The sequence below is a fragment of the Patella vulgata genome, chromosome 8, assembly GCF_932274485.2.
Source record: "Patella vulgata chromosome 8, xgPatVulg1.2, whole genome shotgun sequence".
In the NCBI taxonomy this organism is placed as follows: Eukaryota; Metazoa; Mollusca; class Gastropoda; family Patellidae; genus Patella; species Patella vulgata.
Window position 1 is genome coordinate 49,442,897 of NC_065886.2, and position 25,393 is coordinate 49,468,289.

General features: G+C 31.5%; 1 protein-coding gene across 1 annotated transcript in view; it reads right to left on the reverse strand.

Moving 5' to 3' along the window:
- Positions 1-359: 359 nt before the first annotated feature.
- Positions 360-25,393, reverse strand: part of LOC126829622 (unhealthy ribosome biogenesis protein 2 homolog) — a 28,200-nt gene continuing 3,166 nt past the window's right edge. The window contains exons 2-30 of the mRNA XM_050559574.1: positions 22,985-23,135; positions 22,156-22,282; positions 21,927-22,061; positions 19,666-19,803; positions 19,307-19,455; positions 18,826-18,937; positions 18,638-18,717; positions 17,853-18,089; positions 17,407-17,509; positions 16,892-17,052; positions 15,654-15,766; positions 15,323-15,489; positions 14,531-14,746; positions 14,128-14,265; positions 13,730-13,878; positions 8,383-8,529; positions 8,121-8,195; positions 7,450-7,558; positions 6,701-7,021; positions 5,753-5,857; positions 5,317-5,409; positions 4,249-4,491; positions 3,499-3,759; positions 3,168-3,287; positions 2,352-2,471; positions 1,928-2,111; positions 1,673-1,772; positions 1,200-1,311; positions 360-545 (exon numbers count right to left, since the gene is read on the reverse strand). Coding sequence (XP_050415531.1) covers positions 390-545; positions 1,200-1,311; positions 1,673-1,772; positions 1,928-2,111; positions 2,352-2,471; positions 3,168-3,287; positions 3,499-3,759; positions 4,249-4,491; positions 5,317-5,409; positions 5,753-5,857; positions 6,701-7,021; positions 7,450-7,558; positions 8,121-8,195; positions 8,383-8,529; positions 13,730-13,878; positions 14,128-14,265; positions 14,531-14,746; positions 15,323-15,489; positions 15,654-15,766; positions 16,892-17,052; positions 17,407-17,509; positions 17,853-18,089; positions 18,638-18,717; positions 18,826-18,937; positions 19,307-19,455; positions 19,666-19,803; positions 21,927-22,061; positions 22,156-22,282; positions 22,985-23,135 — 4,322 coding nt within the window. The 3' untranslated portion in view covers positions 360-389. The remainder of the gene's footprint in view (positions 546-1,199; positions 1,312-1,672; positions 1,773-1,927; positions 2,112-2,351; positions 2,472-3,167; positions 3,288-3,498; positions 3,760-4,248; positions 4,492-5,316; positions 5,410-5,752; positions 5,858-6,700; positions 7,022-7,449; positions 7,559-8,120; positions 8,196-8,382; positions 8,530-13,729; positions 13,879-14,127; positions 14,266-14,530; positions 14,747-15,322; positions 15,490-15,653; positions 15,767-16,891; positions 17,053-17,406; positions 17,510-17,852; positions 18,090-18,637; positions 18,718-18,825; positions 18,938-19,306; positions 19,456-19,665; positions 19,804-21,926; positions 22,062-22,155; positions 22,283-22,984; positions 23,136-25,393) is intronic.

The window sequence follows — 25,393 nt, forward strand, 5'->3', positions numbered from 1 at the left end:
TCGGTTCCTGTCGATATTTGCGCATATCGAATTGTACTTTCCTGAATTATGGCCCTTGATTGTAGGAAAAATCACTTTCTTTTTAGCTTGTTCTCTATCCATCTCTCGAAAATGTGGGCGTATCTTGCCTGGCACCCGCTGGTTTCTATTTACGAGGTTGCACAAAAATTCATGGGGGCGCAAAACTCAAAACCATGACGCAAAGTGCATCATTACGTCCCTCTCACTTAGCCCCTGCCCTATATTTGAACGTTTAACAAAAATAGATGTATCTATTAAACTATTCAACCAACAGTTGATACAAAAACTATTGTAATATAATTTCCTCCCAGCCCAATCAATTTGCAATAAACAATAAATTATTTAACATTATAAAGGATGTTTATTGTTTATGATTTACCAGTGTATTTATGATATTTAACATAATCGTTATATAACATTAGAAAGACATCTTTAACACCTTGTGGTAGAATAGCTTGTAATTGTTTTATTCGATGGTCATCACAAATATCTAGTAGATGATAAATACTGGGTACTAGAGCTTTCTGAAAAGAGAAAAGGAATTTTCATTCATCAATGGAAGACTTTCAGAAATATTTATAGGATCATTTACTACCCGCCCGGGGATTGATCATGTTAACAGCATTCTTATTTCTCATTCAACAGTCAATAGCTAAGTCACAAGATTAGACCCACTGACACATTACACAATTTTTATCTCAAGAAATCATGCTAATGGCCAAAAACTAATATAGGTCCATTGCAAATTTCGTCATAGGTCACAAGATGTAAATAGGGTTAGGGCACATGATTCTAACCCTAATTACATCTTGTGACCTATTACAAAATTTGCAATGGACCTTAGCTTTTAGACCTAACCAAAAATCAGAAAAGCAAGAATCGAAATAACTCTTATCTGCACGAAAACAAAACACATTCTCAATAAATTTAAATCTCTAAGAACAGATGATTTGAAAGTAGCAACCAATCATCATTAAGTTCAAGATAACTGTATTAAACCAGTAGATTGGTTATATATTTGACAATAATAGGATCATTGTTTTAAAATTAGATATGGTTAAAACCGGTAACTGAGATCTGCTGAAAAGTGTGAAGGCATCAATTTGAAAATCTGTTTTATCACAACCACCTGTTTTTAATTAATTGTGATGGAGTACCACAACAGATCGATATGTTACCTTAACTACTGGTAATAATGTTACTTTCTGTACTTCTGTACAATAATCAACCACCACATACATAGCTACTTTACCAAATCCTACTTTCTCTTTACTATATAAATTACACAATCTGTCAAAATAAACAATTTTTTTATTGTCAATCTGTAATTTAAAATCCAATCTTAGTTTTCTATAATTGAAAAAGCACACAGAATATTTGCCAAGGTCATTATATTCATATACTATTTTATACAGCTCACTAGAGTAATCTGGTAACAAGCACATGGCCTAGTCTGTACAAACGTTTTAAGAATTATTATCATTTTATAAACACAGATGGTAGCAAGAAATCAATGCAAACCAAAATACGTAAATCCAAAATGGTCATCATTGAAGACTGAAGACTGAAATGATGGAATTATTTAGACTCTATAATTGTATTTTATTCTCATATCCTATGATGTTTGGGCTTTAAATTTACCTGTCCTTACCTGGTTATAAGATTAGCACAAACACAGATATCTTCTTTATAATCTGTATATGTTGTTAATCTATCTTGATCACCATACTGTGCTATCACTTTATATAATAGTAACAAGGTTAAAGATAAACAAATTGAAGCAAAGTTATTGTGTCCTAAATAATCAACCAATCGAGCTGCGTATCTGTACTTACCTTAATCAGAAAATGCTCATCATTGAAGACAGTCAAGGCATTCACCTTGTTTGTTTGTTATGAAAGGATATATTTTGTTACACTGATAATAGTTGGTATGACCGCTACTGCTGTTGATCCATGGTTAATAAAGAAAGAATAGACAATATCAGCCAGTCCTTTAAAAACAGGGATTATTAACTCATATCTTAATTCTAGATTAACCAGATGACAACTATTAAGACACAGAACAGCAACGTGAGGTTTCATTAACATCTGAAAACCAAAAAATTACACAATATATTAAGTGTGTCTCGAAGATAGATATGGTCTAATTTTCAATCACAAAATCTAATTCTAATCCAAATCTACATTTTACCAAATAAAATTTGAATAAATATTAAAAAAAAAAGGATGTAAAATTTCTTCAAGAAAGGTTATAGGCTAGATGTGATGAAAATCATTTTGGATTAATCAATTTACAACAATATATATATTCTATAAAGTAAAGCTTACATTTCCATATGATAACATGGATGCTTGTGTTGTTAAAACTGGTAATACTATATTGATGATACATTCACTCGAGTCCAAATGTATAACGTCTTGTAATAAATTACCACAATTTATTAATAACTAGAAAAGAACAATAATATACTCAAATAAAGCGAGGAAGACAAACTTTCTCCTGCTATCTAATCTAGGCATCAAAGTTATGGTTGTACTATATGTAACATAGGTCTTTGTTAACTTTTCAATAATTTGCACATGGATCATGTTGACCATTTGAAAATTTAAAGATAGGTTACCAGACAACGAAACATATAACCACATAAGCTTCGTGCCAAGCAGTCAACAAAGGATGTCCATATCTATCTTTTAGTAGGTTATGGAACATTTACAAGACATTAAAAACTAATCAAGATTAACAACCCATTCAGTAATTATCAGAAATAATTAAAATTTGATTGACCTGCAGTTCTCCTTAGTGGTTACATTCATTAAACAAGTTATTGAAATTCAATAATTGGCTTCTTAGTCTCATGAACAAATTTTTCAAAGTGATCAAGCGCCATAACTTTTTTTCTAGAACTTTGAAAATTAATATGCTTTTTTGTCTCATAATTTAAATACTGAATATAAATTTTGAGTCATTATTTTGGATGATAGGCAGATGGATGAGGTTGACAACAATATACAACTACATTTCAAAGTTGAGCGTATACAAATCGGCAAATATTATTACTGTATTGTTTCTGATAAAACAGATCGGTTTACATCAGAAAACTAAAGTTCTCGAAGTTCCTGTATTGATATGGAGTATTAACTTACTGTAGGTGTAACATCTGATATAATTAATCCTTGTACAGGTGTTAATGATAAAGTTAATATTTCCTTCCATATCAATAAAGCTGACTGGATTTTATTTTCACCTGGACAACATGGTACGCACTAAAATATAAAACATACAGTAGTGGAATGTAGAGAGAATATAACAATCGATTGTCTGAGATTAAAGACTTGATGACATAAAACAATAACCATATGTCAGTTACAATATGACTGAATCATTGAGTTGAAGAGACACTTAACTCCATTCCTATCACATACTACATACAATTAACACATTTCTCTAATAGTAAAACATTATATAGATACTTACAACATCATGTACTATCTGGTTTATAATCTTCTTAAAATTATCTTCATCACAGGAACGTATAACTAAAGCCATTAAACTATGTATAGACTTGCTGATTGTTGGTGTAGATGCTGTGTTTTGTACTGATTGTGTTTTAGAATGTGAGAGTATAGCTTGCCACACCTGTAGTGTTGTATGCTGGTTGAGTATAGTAGATAGATAAGTACTATGTATATATAATGTAGATAAATACTTCAGGTATATATCCAGATCATCTTTGGTCTGAAAGACAAAATTATAAATGTAATTAATATTTAAACATGAGATTTGTCAGAAAATCTAATTTAATTTATTTTTGAGAAACTTAAATATACATTATGCAAGAGCTAAATCCACCCACTGCAGGTCTTTCTTTAGGCCTGAAATGTTATCTCAATTATTAATTAGACATTAATTAATTGATCAAGACCATAATCAACCCTTAAAGCCATCGCTATCCTGCGATATTTATCGTACTGACTTAAGTAATAATGATCAAGGCTAGGCCTAAAATTTAATCGCTAATATCTCGGTTCAGAGTGGAGCAATTTCACAGATATTTTCAGCATATTCTCTTTATGTTATCTATTTTTTAACTATTATAGCGAGAATTGTCAACTCTTTATCTAATCTCCTATAATGCGCCTTTAAATAAAGAAAATGCTTATTTGGTTTTTTTTTGCATTGCATCTTTAAAAATATAGATAATAAATTAAATAAAACTGTACATACCTGTTTAGTGTGTAATCTTTGTAAGACTGTTTGAAGTATAAATTGTATATTGTGTATTAAATGTGTATTATGTTTGATTTGTTCTGTAAGACAGTTAAAGTGTATAATACGTGTGACTAGTGTGATTGTATGTACTGTTATATCTTGTTGTATTAATGTTGATATTACTGTATCACTAATAGTTTTAATATACTCCTTACATTTTAAACTAACATCATCTCTAACAAACTCACTTTCATAATGCTGTAATATAAATATATAATATTATTACTTCACAATAACAACAAACAACTCATTGGATTTGGTCACTTTCACTCATTTAGAATCAGAGCTATGGTGTTCCAAATCATCGAAAAACCAAATTGCTAAAATCTGCTTAATCTCAGCAGAAAATGTTCATCATGGAACTTAGTTAAGCCTAAGGCATTGATGTGATGAAACTATACACCAAGTTTCATCACAACCACTCAATTAGAATCAAGGTTATTGTGTCCAAATAGAACTGAGCTGAACTTTGTGAAGGGTTTCATCATTCATGCAATAAGAATCAAAGTAATTGTGTTCCAAATGAAATTCTTGATCTCTGTTTAGCTGTTTAGCCTAAGCAGAGAATGTTCATCATCAAACTCTGTCAAAACACTCACAATCTAGTCTCCTTCATTTCTCCCTACTTTGTCCTTAAACAATATTCACTAACTAATAAAAATTGGTTTATAACACAATATCTAAGTATATTTGTGATCCATGCATTTGATCTGGTGAAAAAAATTACTGTCAGTGCTCAGACAATGTTTTTTTTTATTTGAGAGAGATAAATGGGGTTCAACGTTCACTTGACACAAACTAGGTCATTTTGTATAATTTGCTTGCACACAGGGTTCTTATAGTGGGAGGAAACTGGAGGACCAGGAGAAATCCACAAGGTTCGACAGGTGACCATACTCCTTGTCACGTACAAGTGGGGAATTGAAACCATGTCACATGACTCAATAACAGACCTTATGATCTATGTTCATGTGTTAAACTATTCAGACATCCAACCCACATTTTTTATTAGAACATACTTACTGATGTGAGTTCTTTAACTAATGAGGCTAATATATATATCTTAGCTTCCTGACTATCATCAGATAATGGTAAATCTTCAATACTTGTCACCAACTGCAAAAAAAATTCAAAGCTATCACAAGTCTTAAATATCTTTAAAACTTTTAATTGTAATGAATAAAAATTGTCCCAATAACAGCATGTTGAAGCATTGCAGTTGTATTATTTTCATAATTATTTTATGACATTAGCCCATCCTTGAAAATGATCATTCAATATTGTTCAATGTGAGAAATTTGCAATCAAATTAACAGTAAATTCTGTCCTCTTTTATATACAAGTTTTGTCAGTCATGTACTCCAAAAATTGAAGTCAATTTCAAATATACCATGGCTACAAAAATTTGAAATGCCTTGTTAATATGTTTCCTCTGTTAATCAAATATTTATACTCCTACCTGCTTAATATATTCTCCCATAGTTAATAATACATCTACATTAACTAATACAGCATAACAACTCATATCAACTAAACACTGCATCTTATACTTTAATTCTTTATCCTATAATATAAAACATTGTATCTTTATCCTATAATATAAAACATTATATCTTTATCCTATAATATAAAACATTGTATCTTTATCCTATAATATAAAACATTATATCTTTATCCTATAATAGAAAACACTGTATCTTATACTTTAATTATTTATCCTACAATATAAAACATTGTATCTTTATCCTACAATATAAAACATTATATCTTTATCCTATAATATAAAACACTGTATCTTTATCCTATAATAAAAAACATTATATCTTTATCCTACAATATAAAACATTGTATTTTTATCCTACAATATAAAACATTATATCTTTATCCTATAATATAAAACATTGTATCTTTATCCTACAATACAAAACATTTATTTTTCGATATATTAATCATAAGTAACATAATTTTTTATGTTTATGACAATTAAATGGCTTGTTCATATGAACAACTACAAAAGTCAGTAAGTCTCAACTTCATTTGAACAGATCTGAATAAACATTCATCTCAATCTCACAGATAAAAGACGGAAGTTCTAGAGAAGAGTTTTTTTGTGAACAGTTTCAGGAAGGATTTATGTGAACAATCAATCAATGGTTTATCATCCAAGGCAAAAGACTGAACACAGGTGATGATAACATTATAAAGATGGTCTAAACTAATCCAAGTAGAAGTAATATGATAATCTGTCCAATACTAATAAACCATCATGTTCACTACACATCTAACTCAGGTAACATGAATATAGAACAGATTCTACTATTTAACATGAATATAGAACAGATTCTGCTATTTAACATGAATATAGAACAGATTCTGCTATTTAATAAATGAGAATAGTCCAACTTACCTGTTTAAAACAATGTGTATATAACTGTATTAACCAGATGAAGTAAGGAGTTGGTGATAATAGTTGAAATACAGCTACACGATTACAACTCTCGAATAAAATACTTAATATACACATATAATCACATAATAGATGTTCAATAGATTCATTATCTTCTTTCTTTACATCACTCTTTCTTTTCATACCAGTTTTTAATTGTTTTATATTTTTCTTACAATTAGTAAGTTTTTTCTCAAGAAAGTTGATGATTAGAATACACACATATATAGTACGTAATTTCTCAGCTTCTTTAAACGAGGATATTGGTAATGCCTTCAACACCTTCAAATAAATGTATTATATATATTACAATTTCAATTTAACAATTTACTCTTAACACAAAAAGATATTAAATTGTGTTATAGTGTGTAGATATGTGTTTTATAGATATATATTAGTATTTGTGTTACTCTACATAAAACATGAGCAACTAAGTTTTTAATCATAAATATAAATTCCCTGTTTAAGGTTTGTAAAGTGTCTTAGATTATCATTATTTTATCATTATCACTGGAGAAATAATACAAGCAGTGAAACACGCCCCATGTCTACATATACATAATTGCAAGAAAGTGCACCACAATTTTGAATGAATCTGTTTGTCAGGATCATTTCCCGGTCAACAAAATTTCATTCGAAATGTATAAATATAATTTACCTGTGCTGTTATAGAGAGTATATCAATAGGTAATTGTATAATATATATTTACCTGTGATGTTTTATAGAGTATTTCAATAGGTAAATGTTGATCTATTGTATCACTGTTCAGTCTCTTTAATACAGTTGTTACAATACAGGTTAAACAACTTAATGTTTCTCTGCAATTATACAAAACTAAATTACTTTACATGCACAAAATATAATATTCTATTATTAATAAACATTAGATGAGAACAAAAGTAAAATGAAATGCATTTTAAACTTCAATCAACAATGTTGTTTGAAGACCAGCAAACGGTAACATTAGAACCGTCTTTAAATTCTAACTTGCCAAGGGCTTTTTAGTATTTGCAATCTAACGACATGAGACTTTATGTAATTCTGCTGACTAGAAAACCTAAAGACTTAAACATACATTATGCAAGAGCTAAATCAGATTATTGCAAGTCTTTATTTAGGCTTCAGATGTCATAGAAATTATAAATTAGATCTTTATTTACACAACAAGCACAAAATCAACTCTGTAGACCCACGGATGGCTTGAATTCGGCTTGGATTTAAAACAGGATTTCATTGACTGATTACATTTTTAAATGGCGTTGTAAGCGTTGACGTCATACCTCCGGAAATTTGAGATCTAGGCTAGTGTACGAAGCGAGGCAAAACATTTAGAAAAAAAAGACTTGACAGTAAGACAACTCAACTAATAATATGCATTACCTTTCCATTGTTTTGTGCCATTCTATTTTCTGTTCACTTCCTATCAATGCAGCAGTTGCTTTCTTCTTTTTAGGACTGTTAAAATAACATGTATCATTATTACTATATAATATATAATATAATATCATAAAAGTGGCCGAGAAGAAGGCCAATAAGAATATTTTTTAATGCAAGACATTATCATAATCAAACCCAAATAGATAACACGTAGTATGTTTCATACATTATTATAATATATTTATTTATAATAAATATTATTTACCTATCAAGTGTTGTATCAACAAATATATGTTTTAATAAAGAATTAATCAAACAGGAATGTAGTTTCCTTGTATCTTCTATTGGACTGCTATATAAAAACTTCATACAGTCATAATAAAAACTATGAGTTTCTTTATTCTTCTCACTGCTATTAAATAAAACCAATATAAGTAAATACTATGTTATAATCATTAGCACGGTTGGCTGAAAAGTTGTAAGCCTGAAAAGGATACATCAGTTGGATTGAAACAAACTTTAGCCACTAACAATTACAATCATTGAATGAATCATAGACATAAGAACTGCAACTGTAGTGTTATTATTGTCTTTATACCAGACCGTCTTGTGAACCTACCCCCTGAAATCACCAGAAATGGACAAAACTGGCTATAGGGCAGTCATCAAGTACCTGCAACTGAAAGGACTAATAGTCCATGGGCTGGAGGGGCTCACCTTGCACTCCCCCCTAGAATCTACAAAGTGATGTTTTTCTGGAAGGTTATTATGTATATTTAAATATTTTATATGTTACCACGCGAAAAATTGGGTCTCACTAACTTTTCTAGGTAGTTTATATGTAACTGTCACCACAAAGCGTGCGAAAAAAAAATGGGATAGGGGAAATGAAAATGACCATAGCTCCAAGTAGAATAGGTGTATAACAATGGTTGACCCCTCAAAATGTGTCTTTGGGTTCCCTTTACACTTTGCACTTGGTTTTATGCAAATGAGATTACTTAGTAGGTCACCAGAGGTCAAAAGGTCACCGATTTCGGAGGTTGCTTTAAATTGGGCACTACTTTGTGAATCACACTAAAAACAGGTGATAACATGCAATTTTCTCATTATAATACTTGGAATTCTTTATTATAGATAGGATTTGACAATTACAAATCACCCATGCTTAATTATTTTAGTACAAAATCATTTTAAGACAAAGAGAAAAAGGGATTATTTACGAAGTCACCAAAACTACTGCTTGTCAGTACAATATTCTCTAAAACTGCCCCAACTAAGTTTTTGTTCACCAATTCTAAAGTGTGACCACTCAGAATTTTTGTATTGAAGCCCTCTGAGTAAGATTGTGCTGCCATCTATCAGGCCTTTCCATAAACTGAGTCAGTACTCAGTAGGCCTACTAATTTAAAAGAATTGCCATGTAGATGTGATGTATGATAGATTTTATCCAGGATTCTCGCCAATATGTAAATAATTTTCTGGCACATTCATATTTACTTAGCTTACAAAACGATCAAAGTTGGGTCGTACTAAACTTTATTACCGTGATTATGGGGGAGGGGGGGGGGGGGGTATTCAAGGTAAAAATATGTGTCTTAATACCAAATTCTAGATATGATATTACATATCACTAAAAGGCAGGTTCATTGCTCTTTTCAAATATGTAAGTATTTTTCTGGCACATTCATATTTACTTAGCTTACAGAACGATCAAAGTTGGGTGGTCCTAAACTCTATTACCGTGATTACGGGGGAGGGGGGGAGGGTATTCAAGGTAAAAATACGTGTCTTAATACCATTTCCAGATATGATATTACATATCACTGAAAGGCACATTCATTGCTCTTTTCAAATATGTAAATAATTTTCTGGCACATTCATATTTACTTACATTACAGAATGATCAAAGTTGGGAGGTACTAAACTCTATTACTATGATTATGGAGGGGGTAGGGGTATTCAGTGTCAAAATACGTGTCTTAATACCGAATTCCAGATATGATGTTACATATCACTGAAAAGCACGTTCATTGTTCTTTTCAAATATGTAAATAATTTTCTGGCACATTCATATTTACTTAGCTTACAGAACGATCAAAGTTGGGTGGTCCTAAACTCTATTACCGTGATTACGGGGAGGGGGGAGGGTATTTAAGTTAAAAATACGTGTCTTAATACCAAATTCCAGATATGATATTACATATCACTGAAAGGCACGTTCATTGCTCTTTTCAAATATGTAAATAATTTTCTGGCACATTCATATTTACTTACCTTACAGAATGATCAAAGTTGGGAGGTACTAAACTCTATTACTATGATTATGGAGGGGGTAGGGGTATTCAGTGTCAAAATACGTGTCTTAATACCGAATTCCAGATATGATATTACATATCACTGAAAAGCACGTTCATTGCTGTTTTCAAATATGTAAATAATTTTCTGGCACATTCATATTTACTTAGCTTACAGAACGATCAAAGTTGGGTGGTCCTAAACTCTATTACCGTGATTACTGCGGAGGGGGGGGGGATATTCAAGGTAAAAATATGTGTCTTAATGCCAAATTCCAGATGTGATATTTACATATTTGAAAAGAGCAATGAACGTGCCTTTCAGTGATATGTAATATCATATCTGGAATTTGGTATTAAGACACATATTTTTACCTTGAATACCCTCCCCCCTCCCCCGTAATCACGGCAATAGAGTTTAGGACCACCCAACTTTGATTGTTCTGTAAGCTAAGTAAATATAAATGTGCCAGAAAATTATTTACATATTTGAAAAGAGCAATGGACGTGCTTTTCAGTGATATGTAACATCATATCTGGAATTCGGTATTAAGACACGTATTTTGACACTGAATACCCCTACCCCCTCCATAATCATAGTAATAGAGTTTAGTACCTCCCAACTTTGATCATTCTGTAATGTAAGTAAATATGAATGTGCCAGAAAATTATTTACATATTTGAAAAGAGCAATGAACGTGACTTTCGGTGACATGTAATATCATATCTGGAATTTGGTATTAAGACACGTATTTTTACCTTGAATACCCTCCCCAATCCCCCGTAATCACGGTAATAGAGTTTAGGACCACCAACTTTGATCGTTCTGTAAGCTAAGTAAATATGAATGTGCCAGAAAATTATTTACATATTTGAAAAGAGCAATGAACGTGCCTTTCAGTGATATGTAATATCATACTTGGAATATGGTATTAAGATGCGTATTTTTACCTTGAATACCCCCCCTCCCCCGTAATCACGGTAATAAAGTTTAGTACGACCCAACTTTGATCGTTTTGTAAGCTAAGTAAATATGAATGTGCCAGAAAATTATTTACATATTGGCGAGAATCCCGGATAAAATCTATCATACATCACATCTACATGGCAATTCTTTTAAATTAGTAGGCCTACTGACTCAGTTTATGGAAAGGCCTGATAGATGGCAGCACAATCTTACTCAGAGGGCTTCAATACAAAAATTCTGAGTGGTCACACTTCAGAATTGGTGAACAAAAACTTTGTTGGGGCAGTTTTAGAGAATATTGTACTGATAAGCAGTAGTTTTGGTGACTTCGTAAATAAGCCTTTTTTCTCTTTGTCTCAAAATGATTTTGTACAAAAATAATTAAGCATGGGTGATTTTTAATTCTCAAATCCTATCTATAATAAAGAATTCCAAGTATTATAATGAGAAAATTGCATGTTATCATCTGTTTTTAGTGGGATTCACAAAGTAGTGCCCAATTTCAAGCAACCTCCGAAATCGGTGACCTTTTGACCTCTGGTGACCTGCTAAGTAATCTCATTTGCATAAAACCAAAGACAAGGTGTAAAGGGAACCCAAAGACACATTTTGAGGGGTCAACCATTATTATACACCTATTCTACTTGGAGCTATGGTCATTTTAATTTCCCCTATCCCAATTTTTTTTGCGCATGCTTTGTGGTGACAGTTACATATAAACTACCTAGAAAAGTTAGTGAGATCCAATTTTTCGCGTGGTAACATATAAAATATTTAAATATACATAATAACCTTCCAGAAAAACATCACTTTGTAGATTCTAGGGGGGGGGGGGGGGGTGCAAGGTGAGCCCCTCCAGCCCATGGACTATAACCCCAACACAGATACAAGCTGACATTGTCTCCACTTTAGGGGATAAAGCCCCTTACTTTTCCATAGTAAAGAAGTAGACTACAGAATTTAAGCGTGACAGAGAGAGAGCCTTGACGGTGGCCTGCATCTGGGAAGGTCATTAAAAGCAACCATTCAAGAAAACATTACCCGGATGCATGACATGGTGAATGGCTGGTCAACAACTGACCACTCAACATACTGCCAGTGTTGTGGGCATCTCTCATGAGAGGGTTAAGCACATTATTGCCAACGAGTTAGGAATGACAAAAGTTTCTGCAAAGATGGGCACCAAAGCTCTTGATTGCGTATCAGAAACGTGTCAGATTCCTGACGTCCCGTGACAATTTGCACCGTTTGGAAACGGATCCTGATTATTTTTTGCAAGATTTGTAACCATCGATGAGACCTGTTTCCAAAAATGAAAAAGGAACTAGCCGGTTGTCATTTTCCTAGTAATTATGGCGTCATGTCAGCTGTGAACGACTTTCTTTTAGGGTAGCTGAAGGAAGTTTCTTTCTAAAATAAGAATTTCCCTGGTTGTACGTGACAAGGAGTAGGGTCACCTGTCCAACCTCATGGGTTTTCTCCGGGTCCTCTGGTTTCCCCCCACTATTAAAGAGCCCTTTGTGCAAGCAAATTATTGAAAGAACAATTGAACCATATGTTAGTCCCAAAATGACCTAGTTTGTGTTGAGTGGGCGTTAAACCACATTTCTCTCTCTCTCTGTCAGGTTTGAAAAGTTTGCTTAGTTTGATCACTACAAATGATTAAATCATTTTACAGAAATGAATTAAGTTTGAGGTATATTAATAGTAAATAATAATAAAACTATATATTACATGTGTTTAGTATTAACTATAATATATATAATAAAACTATATATTACATGTGTTTAGTATTAACTATAATATATATAATAAAACTATATATTACATGTGTTTAGTATTAACTATAATATATATAATAAAACTATATATTACATGTGTTTAGTATTAACTATAATATATATAATAAAACTATATATTACATGTGTTTAGTATTAACTATAATATATATAATAAAACTATATATTACATGTGTTTAGTATTAACTATAATATATATAATAAAACTATATATTACATGTGTTTAGTATTAACTATAATATATATAATAAAACTATATATTACATGTGTTTAGTATTAACTATAATATATATAATAAAACTATATATTACATGTGTTTAGTATTAACTATAATATATATAATAAAACTATATATTACATGTGTTTAGTATTAACTATAATATATATAATAAAACTATATATTACATGTGTTTAGTATTAACTATAATATATATAATAAAACTATATATTACATGTGTTTAGTATTAACTATAATATATATAATAAAACTATATATTACATGTGTTTAGTATTAACTATAATATATATAATAATAAAACTATATATTACATGTGTTTAGTATTAACTATAATATATATAATAAAGTCTGCTAGTTCTTCTATTTGTTTATCTGTTAAAAACGTGATAACAAGTGGATAAATCTCTGTCAATAAAACCCATCTACATAATTCACCATTTTCTTTATTAACTAATTCAATCTGAAATAAAAAAACATCACGAGATTAATCCTTAGAAACATAATAAAACCAGAACAATCATATAGGGCTTTTAACTACGTCACAAGATCAAGAACAACTATACAAATAGGGCACTCAAAATGTATAGTCAATGTGTTGTAATTTATTAAAATGAGAGCAGTTTAAAAACAAGGGTGAATACAGGTCATGTGACCAAGCTTTAATTTGGAAGATAATATAAATACAGAATAAGTTATTTCTGTAACATACCTTTCCATTCCAGGTATTATATAGATTTATATTTACTATTGATGGTAGATTTAATACATTAGCTTCATTAACAACTTCATATATATTATCTTTATTTAATACAAGACAACTTCTTATCTTCTGTACACTCAACAAATCCTGTTAAAATATACATAAAGCCATGGAGAACATCAATATTTTAACCTGCAGAAAATATCACAAAAACAAATTATCTCTAACTTTGAATCTGGAACTTGTTAGGGAAAAACCCCTTTAGCACTGGTAGGGCTAATAATGAAGACTGGGAATGGAGGAAGAGAAAATGTACACTTTATTAATCCTTCCAACATAGCATCGATCTAAATGCATATCAGGATTTCTAATAAAAGTTCTGTGTAAAAAAGTTGCATAAAGTTAAATTTACCATCAGATGTTGGAGAATTTCACAATTAGATGAAGTAATTGAAGCTGCAATTTTCTGCCAATTTTTGAGTTTGAGGTATGAATGAAGAATGTTGGTTTCATCTTCTGATTGAGATATAAATATTCCACCTATCTTTGTATAGCGAAGTAATAATAACTTTATATCACCAACAGTAATACATAGTAATAAACCACATTTCAACAAATCCTCATTATTCTGGAATAAAAATGACAAAAGCATTCTAAATTTACTAAAAATTCAACAGTAGGGGATATATATCATATAGAATATAGTGGTACTCAATCTATTTAGTAAAACAATACTTAGACTTGTCTACTCTAATATTATTTATTACATAAATTATAAGTGTATCAATAAAATTTACACATGAAATATGACCATGATTTATACATGTATTTTACATCTGTATACCATAATAAACAAGAAAACCATGGAGGCATGTTAATAATATTTCTATCAAAATGATGTTCAAATTAATCTAATGCTGCTATTTTGTTTGACAAAAAAGTTTTGAAGATAACAAAAACTGCAGTACAGACTGTTGGTTTGCTTATTTACAGTGACTAGTAGCTAGTTACCCTCAGGACATCGCAGCCAGTGTGTTAAAATGTTAACTAAATAAGAAACAAGTTTCACAATTGAAACGATTTAAGATAATGAATAAAATAGATATCTACAATGGCTGGAGTTCCGCTTCAATATCAGGTCTTGTAGAATTCCTAATAACTTAATGGTAAAATAATTTATATGTCTATATATTATATATTTTACCTTTTTAATACAAGATTTAAAGATAACCTTTAGAATATTTCTCTCTACATCGTGTATTAGTTCTACAATCTTTCTATGTGTTGTATTAGATACAGAATACTCTATAACACTTATATTAGCCACAAAATGTTGAAATAGATTCACAATACAGTTCAACCTAAAACATACTAAAATATAAAACATACCATTTAACAAACTATAGTCTTATTCTATTTGTATATATCGGTTTAACAAGTGTCTCTCAGTGGAAGAAACTCTGCACTAATTGTATAACAACAAGTATAAGTATACTAGGAACTGATCTAGATATATTATACAGTACATTATTTACCTTCTACTGTTTCATCATCTATAGATTCTAATAAAGTTTTAATTTTTTCAGAGAATAACGACCATATCTGTGTAATTAAAGTTTGATGAATTCTTCCAACTACATCAGCAAAACTACAAAAAATATACTTGTATTATCATCAATAAATATTACGATAAGTCAATTATATAAAAATTATAATTTTCATGTTTGCTTTATCTGTTTCTGTTTGTTAAAAATAAGGGGTCTAACTTGTGCACTGTAAGGTCAGTCATAGTTATACAGGACAAGGAGTAAGTTTGCTTGCCTAACCTTGTGGGTTTCCTCTGGGTTTTTTCCCCACTGTTAAAGAACCCAGTGCAAACAAATTATTGAAATAAAATTTATTTGTTAGCCTTGTGTTGATTTCTTCCACCACTCTCTCTATTTGTTAAGATAACACATACAGAAATATATCACCTTAAACAGTAAGTGTATGATGTCATACATTAGCTTTGTAAATAGACTCAACCTGAACAGTTTTAAACTCTCTATGAAAAGCTATAAATAACTGTCTAACAATACATTTTTGATTTGGTAACTGAACGAAGGTTTAGACTACTTTTTATACATTTCACCGATGTGGTTACTTGTATAGTTGGGGGGTTGGGTGGCCGAATGGTTAGCACGCTTGCGCTGTATCATAAGGCCTGTCATTGAGTCAACTGGCATGGTTTCGAATCCCCTGTTGTACGTGACAAGGAGTAGGGTCGCCTGTCCAACCTCGTGGGTTTTCTCCGGGTCCTCCGGTTTCCTCCCACTGCTAAAGACCCCTACGCGCAAGCGAATTATTGAAATAAAAAAATGAAACCATATGTTAGTCGCGAAATGACCTAGTTTGTGTCGAGTGGACGTTAACCCCCATTTCTCTCTCTCTCTGTATAGTTGAATTTTACTACATATGCTTACATTCGTATTTCGTGTTGCATATAGCAGATCATGACTCATGCTGGCATTACACTATGGTTTCTTTGGGTTTTATTCCTGATTGTTTTCAAATTTGAGTGAAGTCTGTGTCACTACAGACCCGGGACTGTACAGCGCAGTGGATGCTTACGGCTAGCCCCCGGATCCATTCACTTTTTTTAAAATTGTTTGTCTGTTTGTGTTTTCCTAAGAATGATGTCTTGTCCGTGTATTTGTTTTTGTGTAAATTTTGTGTGGTGCAGTCCCCCTGCACTTACTATTACAGATCATTTATAGTTTTAAAAGACACTCACCTGTTGTAAAACTGTGTCATTGTAACAATATTAGGTTTATTACAACTATCTATAGCTGTAAAAATATAGTTTAACCATTTCTGTTCTTGATGTAGCTTTCCATATATAGTTACAATAGCGGCCATTAAACCATCAATATTTGACTGAAGACTGGGATTTGTCTGCAGAAAAAAGTTATTATTTTTGGTTCTTTTTTTTCTTTTTACAAAAAAACCCAATGTTTTTGTCATTTGCATGTGTTTTAGTTACAGGGGGCAATAAGTATGTCAAGCCAGAATAATAAGCATTTAACTATAATAATTGTTGAATATATCTCTCTGTAACAATACTTAATGTAAACATGTTATTTTGGTAGCCAATCAATTTATAATTTTTTTTTTAAATCACTGCTTTTAGTTAGTGAAATGTAGAGGTTTGTAGATTACCATAATATAGTCTGTTTTAACTCTGTGTAAAGATTAGACTTGGTTTGTTTTTATAAATTACTTTACAAGATATCACATGTTAATACTTACCTCATATAACCAAGCATTTTTTAATACATCCATCATATTCTCTTGTATTATTTCATGATTCATAGATAGTAATGACATCAAACAATTATACCATTCAGAACATCTGAAATATCATATAATCTTAATATCACATTTTAACAAAAGCCCTGTAGTTTTAGGATAAGATCTATTTTTTTCTTGTTTACTTTTTCGAAAGGTGGAATAATCACCTAGTCCATGTGACTGTCGTGACATATATGCGTCACACCGGTATGACAAACCAGTAACACGAGACAATAACGCTGGGGTATAAATTCACAAGCATTATAACATCTAGATAATGTAATGTAGTGAAAATCTTTGACTATGTTTACATATTTTGATTCCTTTCATTATTCACTTTTGGAAGTCATTTCAATATTTGTAACAGGACGAGGTTATTGTTTATATAATGTGTTACTTCTCACCTCTTCATAGTCAGCAATACACGTAATAGATTGGTATAAAATTTGAGTTGAACTTTTCCTTTCTCGTTATCAACTGCTACATTATACACATCTGCTTCTTGGATTAATTGTAATAGAGAGTTAAGTCCCTTTAATGCTACATTTTGTGGCAGTGTGGCTGAGTATTCAATATTATTATTAAATCCCAGTATTTCACAAAGAACTATAAACATCTTAAATTGGTAGTCTGAATCAAAACTGGAATATAACATATAGCAAGATTTGGAGGAAAGGAAGCATGAACATTGGTGTATAAGGTTTGTAAATGTACGTGGAATCAAACTAGATTTTGATGGAGGGGTTGTTTTGGCATTATTTCCCTGATTTCATGTTATTTGCGATAAATGGGTACAGTTTTTTCTTGGCATGTCATCTCATTTAATTGCATAAATTGTTGGGATGGTCATATAAATACCTCTAACATGGTGTCAGTCTATTTTCAAATAAATTCATCTGATAATTTTCTTTTATATCAAATGTACAAATATATTACAGATGAAAAGAAACAAAAACATTGTTTTAGTAAAGAATCAACATTACATTGGATATATTGCCATTCCAGTAGGTCTATACTCTATAGTGAGTTTGACTGGCAGATACGGCCGACGTGGAACCTATGGTGTATAGTCTATACTGACTCAGGTGTTTTACATGATCACAAAGGCTCAATTTTACCTCCATTTTATATAGGGAATATTGATTGTTCCTGAATTCTGGGAATCAGAGAGATAGTATTCAAATCTCACCTGTCTAATTGTAAAAATGCGGTGTAAAATTCAGGTATAAATTGTGATATACTTTCTTGTAATTGATGATTACCAACATTCTACAATAAATATAAAACATCATATTATATACCGGTAGTATTACAAACTATTCTAAACAAATAACTATAATAGACAACATAGCACAAACTGCTTATACAACTGCTTACCTCTTTATGTGTTATATCAGACAATGTTACTAATATAATTTGTTTAGCTACAGTCTTTGATTGATCATCAGTCTCACTATCTAAATATTTCTTCATAGATCCAAGATGATTCCTATATAAATTAATAATAAATTCTGTTAACGCACATCTCACATTTTTATCATTGGCATTTAAAGGCACATGTATATTTCTAAGTCAAAAAGACTGTTGCTATTATGTAGGTACAGTACAATCAGGGTATAAAGAGACCTTACTATAATTTCCTAATAGGGGTGAAGACTGCAGTGTGAACTTCAAATGGGCATAGTTAGAAACTCAATAATCTTTGTACCCAATTTTTGAATGTGCATGGTCTTAATTCTGTATTCAACCTTTATTGTAGCATGTTGGGGCTTAACTTACATCTGCTTGTAAATGAATGTTAATATTTTAAATTTTCAAATAAACATGATTTAAGATATTTTTGTAAATAAATACTAACTGATGTAAGTAAGATGAATTGATCAAGTCTAAGATAAATTTGTGTAAAAACATTTTCTCATCTTTAGAATTAAATGCATCCTGTAGACTATTTAAATACCATACAGATAATAATGGTACTACAATCTTCTCAGTAACTGTTTGACGAACCTAAGAAAGACAAAAATAAAACAACGAATTAAACGGTATTTTCAAAGGTGCTACTTTCTGAATAATTACATGTACTTTAGATAAAATCCAAACACACATATTCTTCATTCAATTTTTATATCAGTCCTGTATGTAAATGTATTTCAATCAAAATTTCAATAGACAACTTTACATTTAAAACTAAGGATCGGATCAACAAATATATCTTACCATATTTTGATTGAGTACTCGTCTTTGTACTGCACTGTAAGCTTTTAAAACAAGTTGAAGACTCTGTTGTATAACATCCCAACTATCCTTACCCCATTGTTGACAGGTTAAATGGCATAATACAGCCAGTAATGTAGCCTAAAAAAAGTTATTTTATGATACTGACAAATATCATATTAAAAACATGAATTAGAATTCAATATTAATCAATTTCAATCAATACTGATGTTTCAATTCTTTAAATAACATCTAGAAGCACGGTTTAACTATTCATAACAAAACACAACACATAACTACTTCTCTATCGGGTGCCACTTTGTAATGAACAAATAATATCCTACAACACAATCTGGAAGTAGTTAGTAAAGATTGATTCACAAATGACCAAATATTGATTTTAAAAATGTGTAGAATGCACTAAGCATGTGTAAATTACTGCTGTTCAATTTGAACTGTTCACGTATTTCACCGAACATAATTGATTAGAAATTAAAATATTTTTTTCAAAAATTGAATATAATTCACTTTACATACATTCATATTAAATTAATATGTGCTTTTAGAACCATTTTTCTTCTATTTCAAGGTTCCAAAAAATAGAACCATATGCCCTTTAAATTACATTATTTTAAACATACAGTACCACACTGATCCGCAGTGAATATTTGCTTGGCCGCGACAATCACTGATAAGGATGACATTGATGCGGCTTAATGAGCTAGAAATATTAACTTTTTTCCTGCAACAAATTAAATTCTAAAACATTTTTTGTATATATTGGAAAAATAAATAAAGGCGTTTGACGTATTTGTAGGTAAAGATTATTTCCGATTTAGTGTAAATGGGTATTAAATTGACTAAAATGCAGCATTCTCTCCGAAGCAGTTATGTCTTATGTAAACAATGCACGCGCCATTCAGCCAATGATTCACACCGCGTGCTGTGACAGCACGTGCTAAGGCAGTCATCTATGACAGAGATATTATACGAGACTCGTAATTCTCTGTGAAACAGATTGATTGATACAGTACATGTAATTTAAACATACAGTACATGTAATTTGAATACGAGTAAGTGCTACTTTAATTACAAAACATAACACTTTGAATATGAACAAAATGTCTCATAATTAAAGGTAATAACTGATACACGTAGCTAATTTGACCATTTATATCGACAAAATAAAATTAATAAAAGTTCTTATACATTATAAATACATTTTAATAAAAATTCTTTTAGAAAGGTAAAACACATTGAAAGCACACTGATTACATAAAAAACATATGCCACTGAGAATAATAAAAGCCCTAAATAATTAATATAGCCAAATGACTACTTTGTTCATATTGTTCATAACCTCATTTTCTCTTATAACATTTAAAACAAACCAGCGGCTGCCAGGCAGGATACGTCCACATTTTCGAGAGATGGATAGAGAACAAGCTAAAACAAAAGTGATTTTTCATACAATCAAGGGCCATAATTCAGGAAATTACAATTCGATATGCACGAATATTGAAAGGACCCAAGATCTTCGGGTTATTAACTTACATTTCAAGTTTCAACAAAATGGGATAAAAATTGTGACCTCTATAGGGTCCACAACCTTGATATACCATATTTTTACACTATTTGAGAACGAACGGTGGCCATTTTGTCTGTCAGTTTTGGGCTGATTTTCATGAAATTCAAACTCAGTCATCCTTAGGGTGTAACGGTGATATAATAATACGTTTTTTTAAATCAGATAAAAATTATGATCTCTATAGGGTCCACAAGCTAAAAACGCAATTTTCGTACAATCAGGGCCCATAATTCAGGAAGTTACAGTCCAATATGCATGAATATCGAAAGGAACCGAGATCTTTGGGTTATAAACTTACATTTCAAGTTTAAACTAAATCGGATAAAAATTGTGACCTCTACAGTGTTCACAAGCTAAAAAAGTTATTTTTCGTACAATCAGGGGCCATAATCCATGAAGTTACAGTCCGATACATGCCAATATCGAAATGAACCGAGATCTTCGGGTGATAAACCTATATTTCAAGTTTCATTGAAATCGGATAAAAATTGTGACCTGTAGACTGTTCACAAACAATTGTGGACGGACGGACGAACAGGGGCGACGACAATATACGTCCACATAAAAATATATCCCCAAAACATTACTAAAAAGTTGTTCTAATGTCAATAAACATATTGCGAATGAAATCAGTTTCATTTGTTGAATATATACAAGGTAGTAGATATATAGTTACCAGACTGTCATATTTTGATGTTAATACGTAAGATAACGTTGGTGATGTCAATATAGTCTGACAACATCTTAAAACAGTACAACAGATCTTATCCACCATTTTACCAACATATGACTGTAAACTGTCCAATAATACCTATACAAAATAAATTATACATACTGGTACCAATTAATTTATTCGTTGATTAGAAATATACATGTGCTCAAAGAATCTAATAACCTCTACATACCCTAGATAAAACCGGCTTAATAATAAGTGTTTGTCCATATTTAGATGGTTGGTGAGCCTTTCTGGTTGACAAAATATCATAGAGACAATTCCACACTTGTTCTGTTTCTTCATCTGTAAGGTGGTTTCTGGCAAAAAATTCAACATGTCAATTGGTTTCACAACAAGATATATTATTAATTAGACTATTAGTAGTTATACATCACAAGAAATACAAGCGGCTCTCAAAATTGAAAATTTACTGTGACAACTCTTTTTACAACATATTTCTATACAAACTCAGTTCCCGAATCCCTTTATATAAAAAAACAAATTAGGATCATTGATCTCCTTCAACACACAGAGTCTCCGTATATAAAACCAATCACATAGAATCAATGATTTTTATGTCTTTAAGTTTAAAATGGTACCTTGTATGGTTACATTTTTAATGATACATGATGCTGAACATCTCTTCTTTAAAGATTGGATTAGTAGATGTACTTGCAAGGGGTAATTGATCTCAACTAAGGATACTGGGGTTTTTTTTTGGCTTTTTAAAATATGTTCAGAATTATATATGCAAAGTTAACTGGTACATGTATGTTGTACAATGTTAATTGTTATAGGCTGTTGTACAATGTTAACTATTATAGGTTGTTGTACAATGCTAATTGTTAGTACAATGTGAACAACTATATATTTTAACTGAAAAGAGAATATGTAACTTTGGGGGAGGAGTTGAAAGAGTAAATAATTAATGGGGAATCTGTTAAAACTTTACTCAGTGGTTGATATGCAACATGTAAACTGATGCACTAATTTAACATTTAAAAATAAGTCTTACTTACTGTTTTTTATTGACTAATAAACTGCCTAGTACATCTATCAAATCTTGTTCTTTGTTTGGTATATTTACATTATCTGACTTCCAGGCATATTTTAATAGTTTCAGTCTATCACCAAGAGGGAAACCACTGTGCTTTAAGCGCTTGTAGATTTCTAAAATTTTAATTCAAATCCAGGTTAGGCTTGTCATTGATATATAATCAACTCCATAATTATAATTGCCTTAAATGGCATATTCAATGAAAAATGCCACAGACTAAATATATAATCTAGCATCAATCACCATTTTGGCAATTATGAGGCATATTTGCCAGGTCTATTCAATCTCTTTATTGTAGCAATAGAAATACAGAAATGTTCTGCAACTTGTAAAATTGGACATTGTTTTTATAGAATATCAGATGGGTTTAAACCATGGTGAGACAGATGGATATTAGAGTTGAAATACTGCTTCATTTTGGTGGATTAGGATGGATATTAATAAATCATTGTACCTGACAAATATTAAAGAAATGGTAAGGTAGTTTGGCAAAAGGGCTGAATAACTCAATAGACTAAACGAATGCCAGTAAAGCAGGGGCAGTAGTCAAAAACAGATTATTTTTTTTGAAAGAAATGTGATATTCAGAAAGATAGTAGTTATAATCGGAAAATTTAAATGAAATGAAATGGGGTTTAACGTCCTACTGTTCTGCTCCTATACTAGGCTACTAAAGACGGGCATACGCCATACAGTGTGCTTCCAACTGCCAAGGGATCTTTTATGTGCATGCCAATGTGTACACAAGATCTCGGTTTTTCATCACATTTGAATGACCTTTCATCACAGCTGACCTTGTCAGGCCCTCCCGTCCTGCACCACTGACAAGGGGAAACTATGTCGGAAAGGAAAATTTAAACTACATGTACACACTCTTCCCACATTTTTCTGATTTTTTTATTCATCCAGAACACAATAAGTTTTGGATTAATCAATACATAATTTAATTTTACATTGTATGGTAAATTCTTAAAAGCTGCCAAAAAACAAGGTCTTATCGCTCTGACTATCCACTGGCTGTCAGCCATAAAACATCTCTGGAAAGAGTCTGGCATTTCTAATTAATAAGACATGTGTATGATTACAACTCACGAGTATAATTCAAATTATGTTTCAAGGGGGTTGTAATTTTTTTATCTTCAACTACAAGTCGATATGGAGTATAAGACGAAGGTCTGATTTTCACGGAAATAAGTGTTGACTTGTATCCCGAAAAATACGGTACCATAATACGGTACATACATATTAATATACACAAAGTATTTGTCTGGCTGAAAATCTGAAATGTCCGGCTGAAAATCGGTTCAGACTGAACCTTAGCAGTTATTTCAAGGCTTGGATGTACCTAAAATGTGTAGCCCGTACACAAACCCAAAATGTATATCCGTAAACTGATAGAATTATGTCTTGCGTTTTGAACAGTCTCGAAATCGCCAGTGATTAAAGGCGCTACACTGCAGCATCCCTCCTTTCTGGGATGCTATGCTATGAGGGACATTTTGACCAAACAGCGGCGTTATGGCCTACTCTCATTTCAAATTTTAACTGTCAAGTGTTCTTTTACGTGCCCACCAACATCTACATGTGACCTCGGTTTTTCATCCCATCTGGATGACTAGACACTGGCCTTGCCTCCTCCATCCTACACCACTGACATGGGGAAATCACGCTGGAAAATCCCTGGGGAGTATTCCTGACCAACACCAGGTTCAAATCCTAGTTAGTGAGCCAACGTCTTACCCATTCAGCTAGCTGCAATATTGTAGCGTTGACGTGGTCTTCGCTACAATTGGTACATTCATTGATGCATTGCACAAGCAAACGTCGCCACAACACATATTGTCATAATTTGTATTGACATGAATGCTTTTATCACAAACAATGAACAGTTTCTCTTTGTTGTAATGCATTTTACATTTTTGAAGTGACATTTTTTTTATGTACTAATGTAGCTGTAACGTGGATTTGTTAATTATATGTTAAGCTGTAGGCAATACGTCTTTGGGTCAGAATTAATTAGAAATTAGGGGAGTTACAGGCCTATAACTTTTTTGTTATCAAATGATTACAAATGAAGTCCACCACAGCTCTTGAAATGGAGGCGAATAAAAGATTCAGATAATTTGGGGAAACTGGAAAATGGTCAAATCTCTAATGGGTGTGCCGGTCATTTCATTGCAAAAATGTTTCATCCCCACTTAGTTTTTCTAGTTTTATACAGCTAATTATAACGACCCATAAATCTGACAGTCCGTCCATCATTAAATAGTGCCAAAGTTCGTTCTTCACTTCAGTCTGGTAGATGATGATATTGTAATATAGAGCGAAGCTCTAAAGAACTGCGCGAACAGGACTGAATTGAAAATGTCAC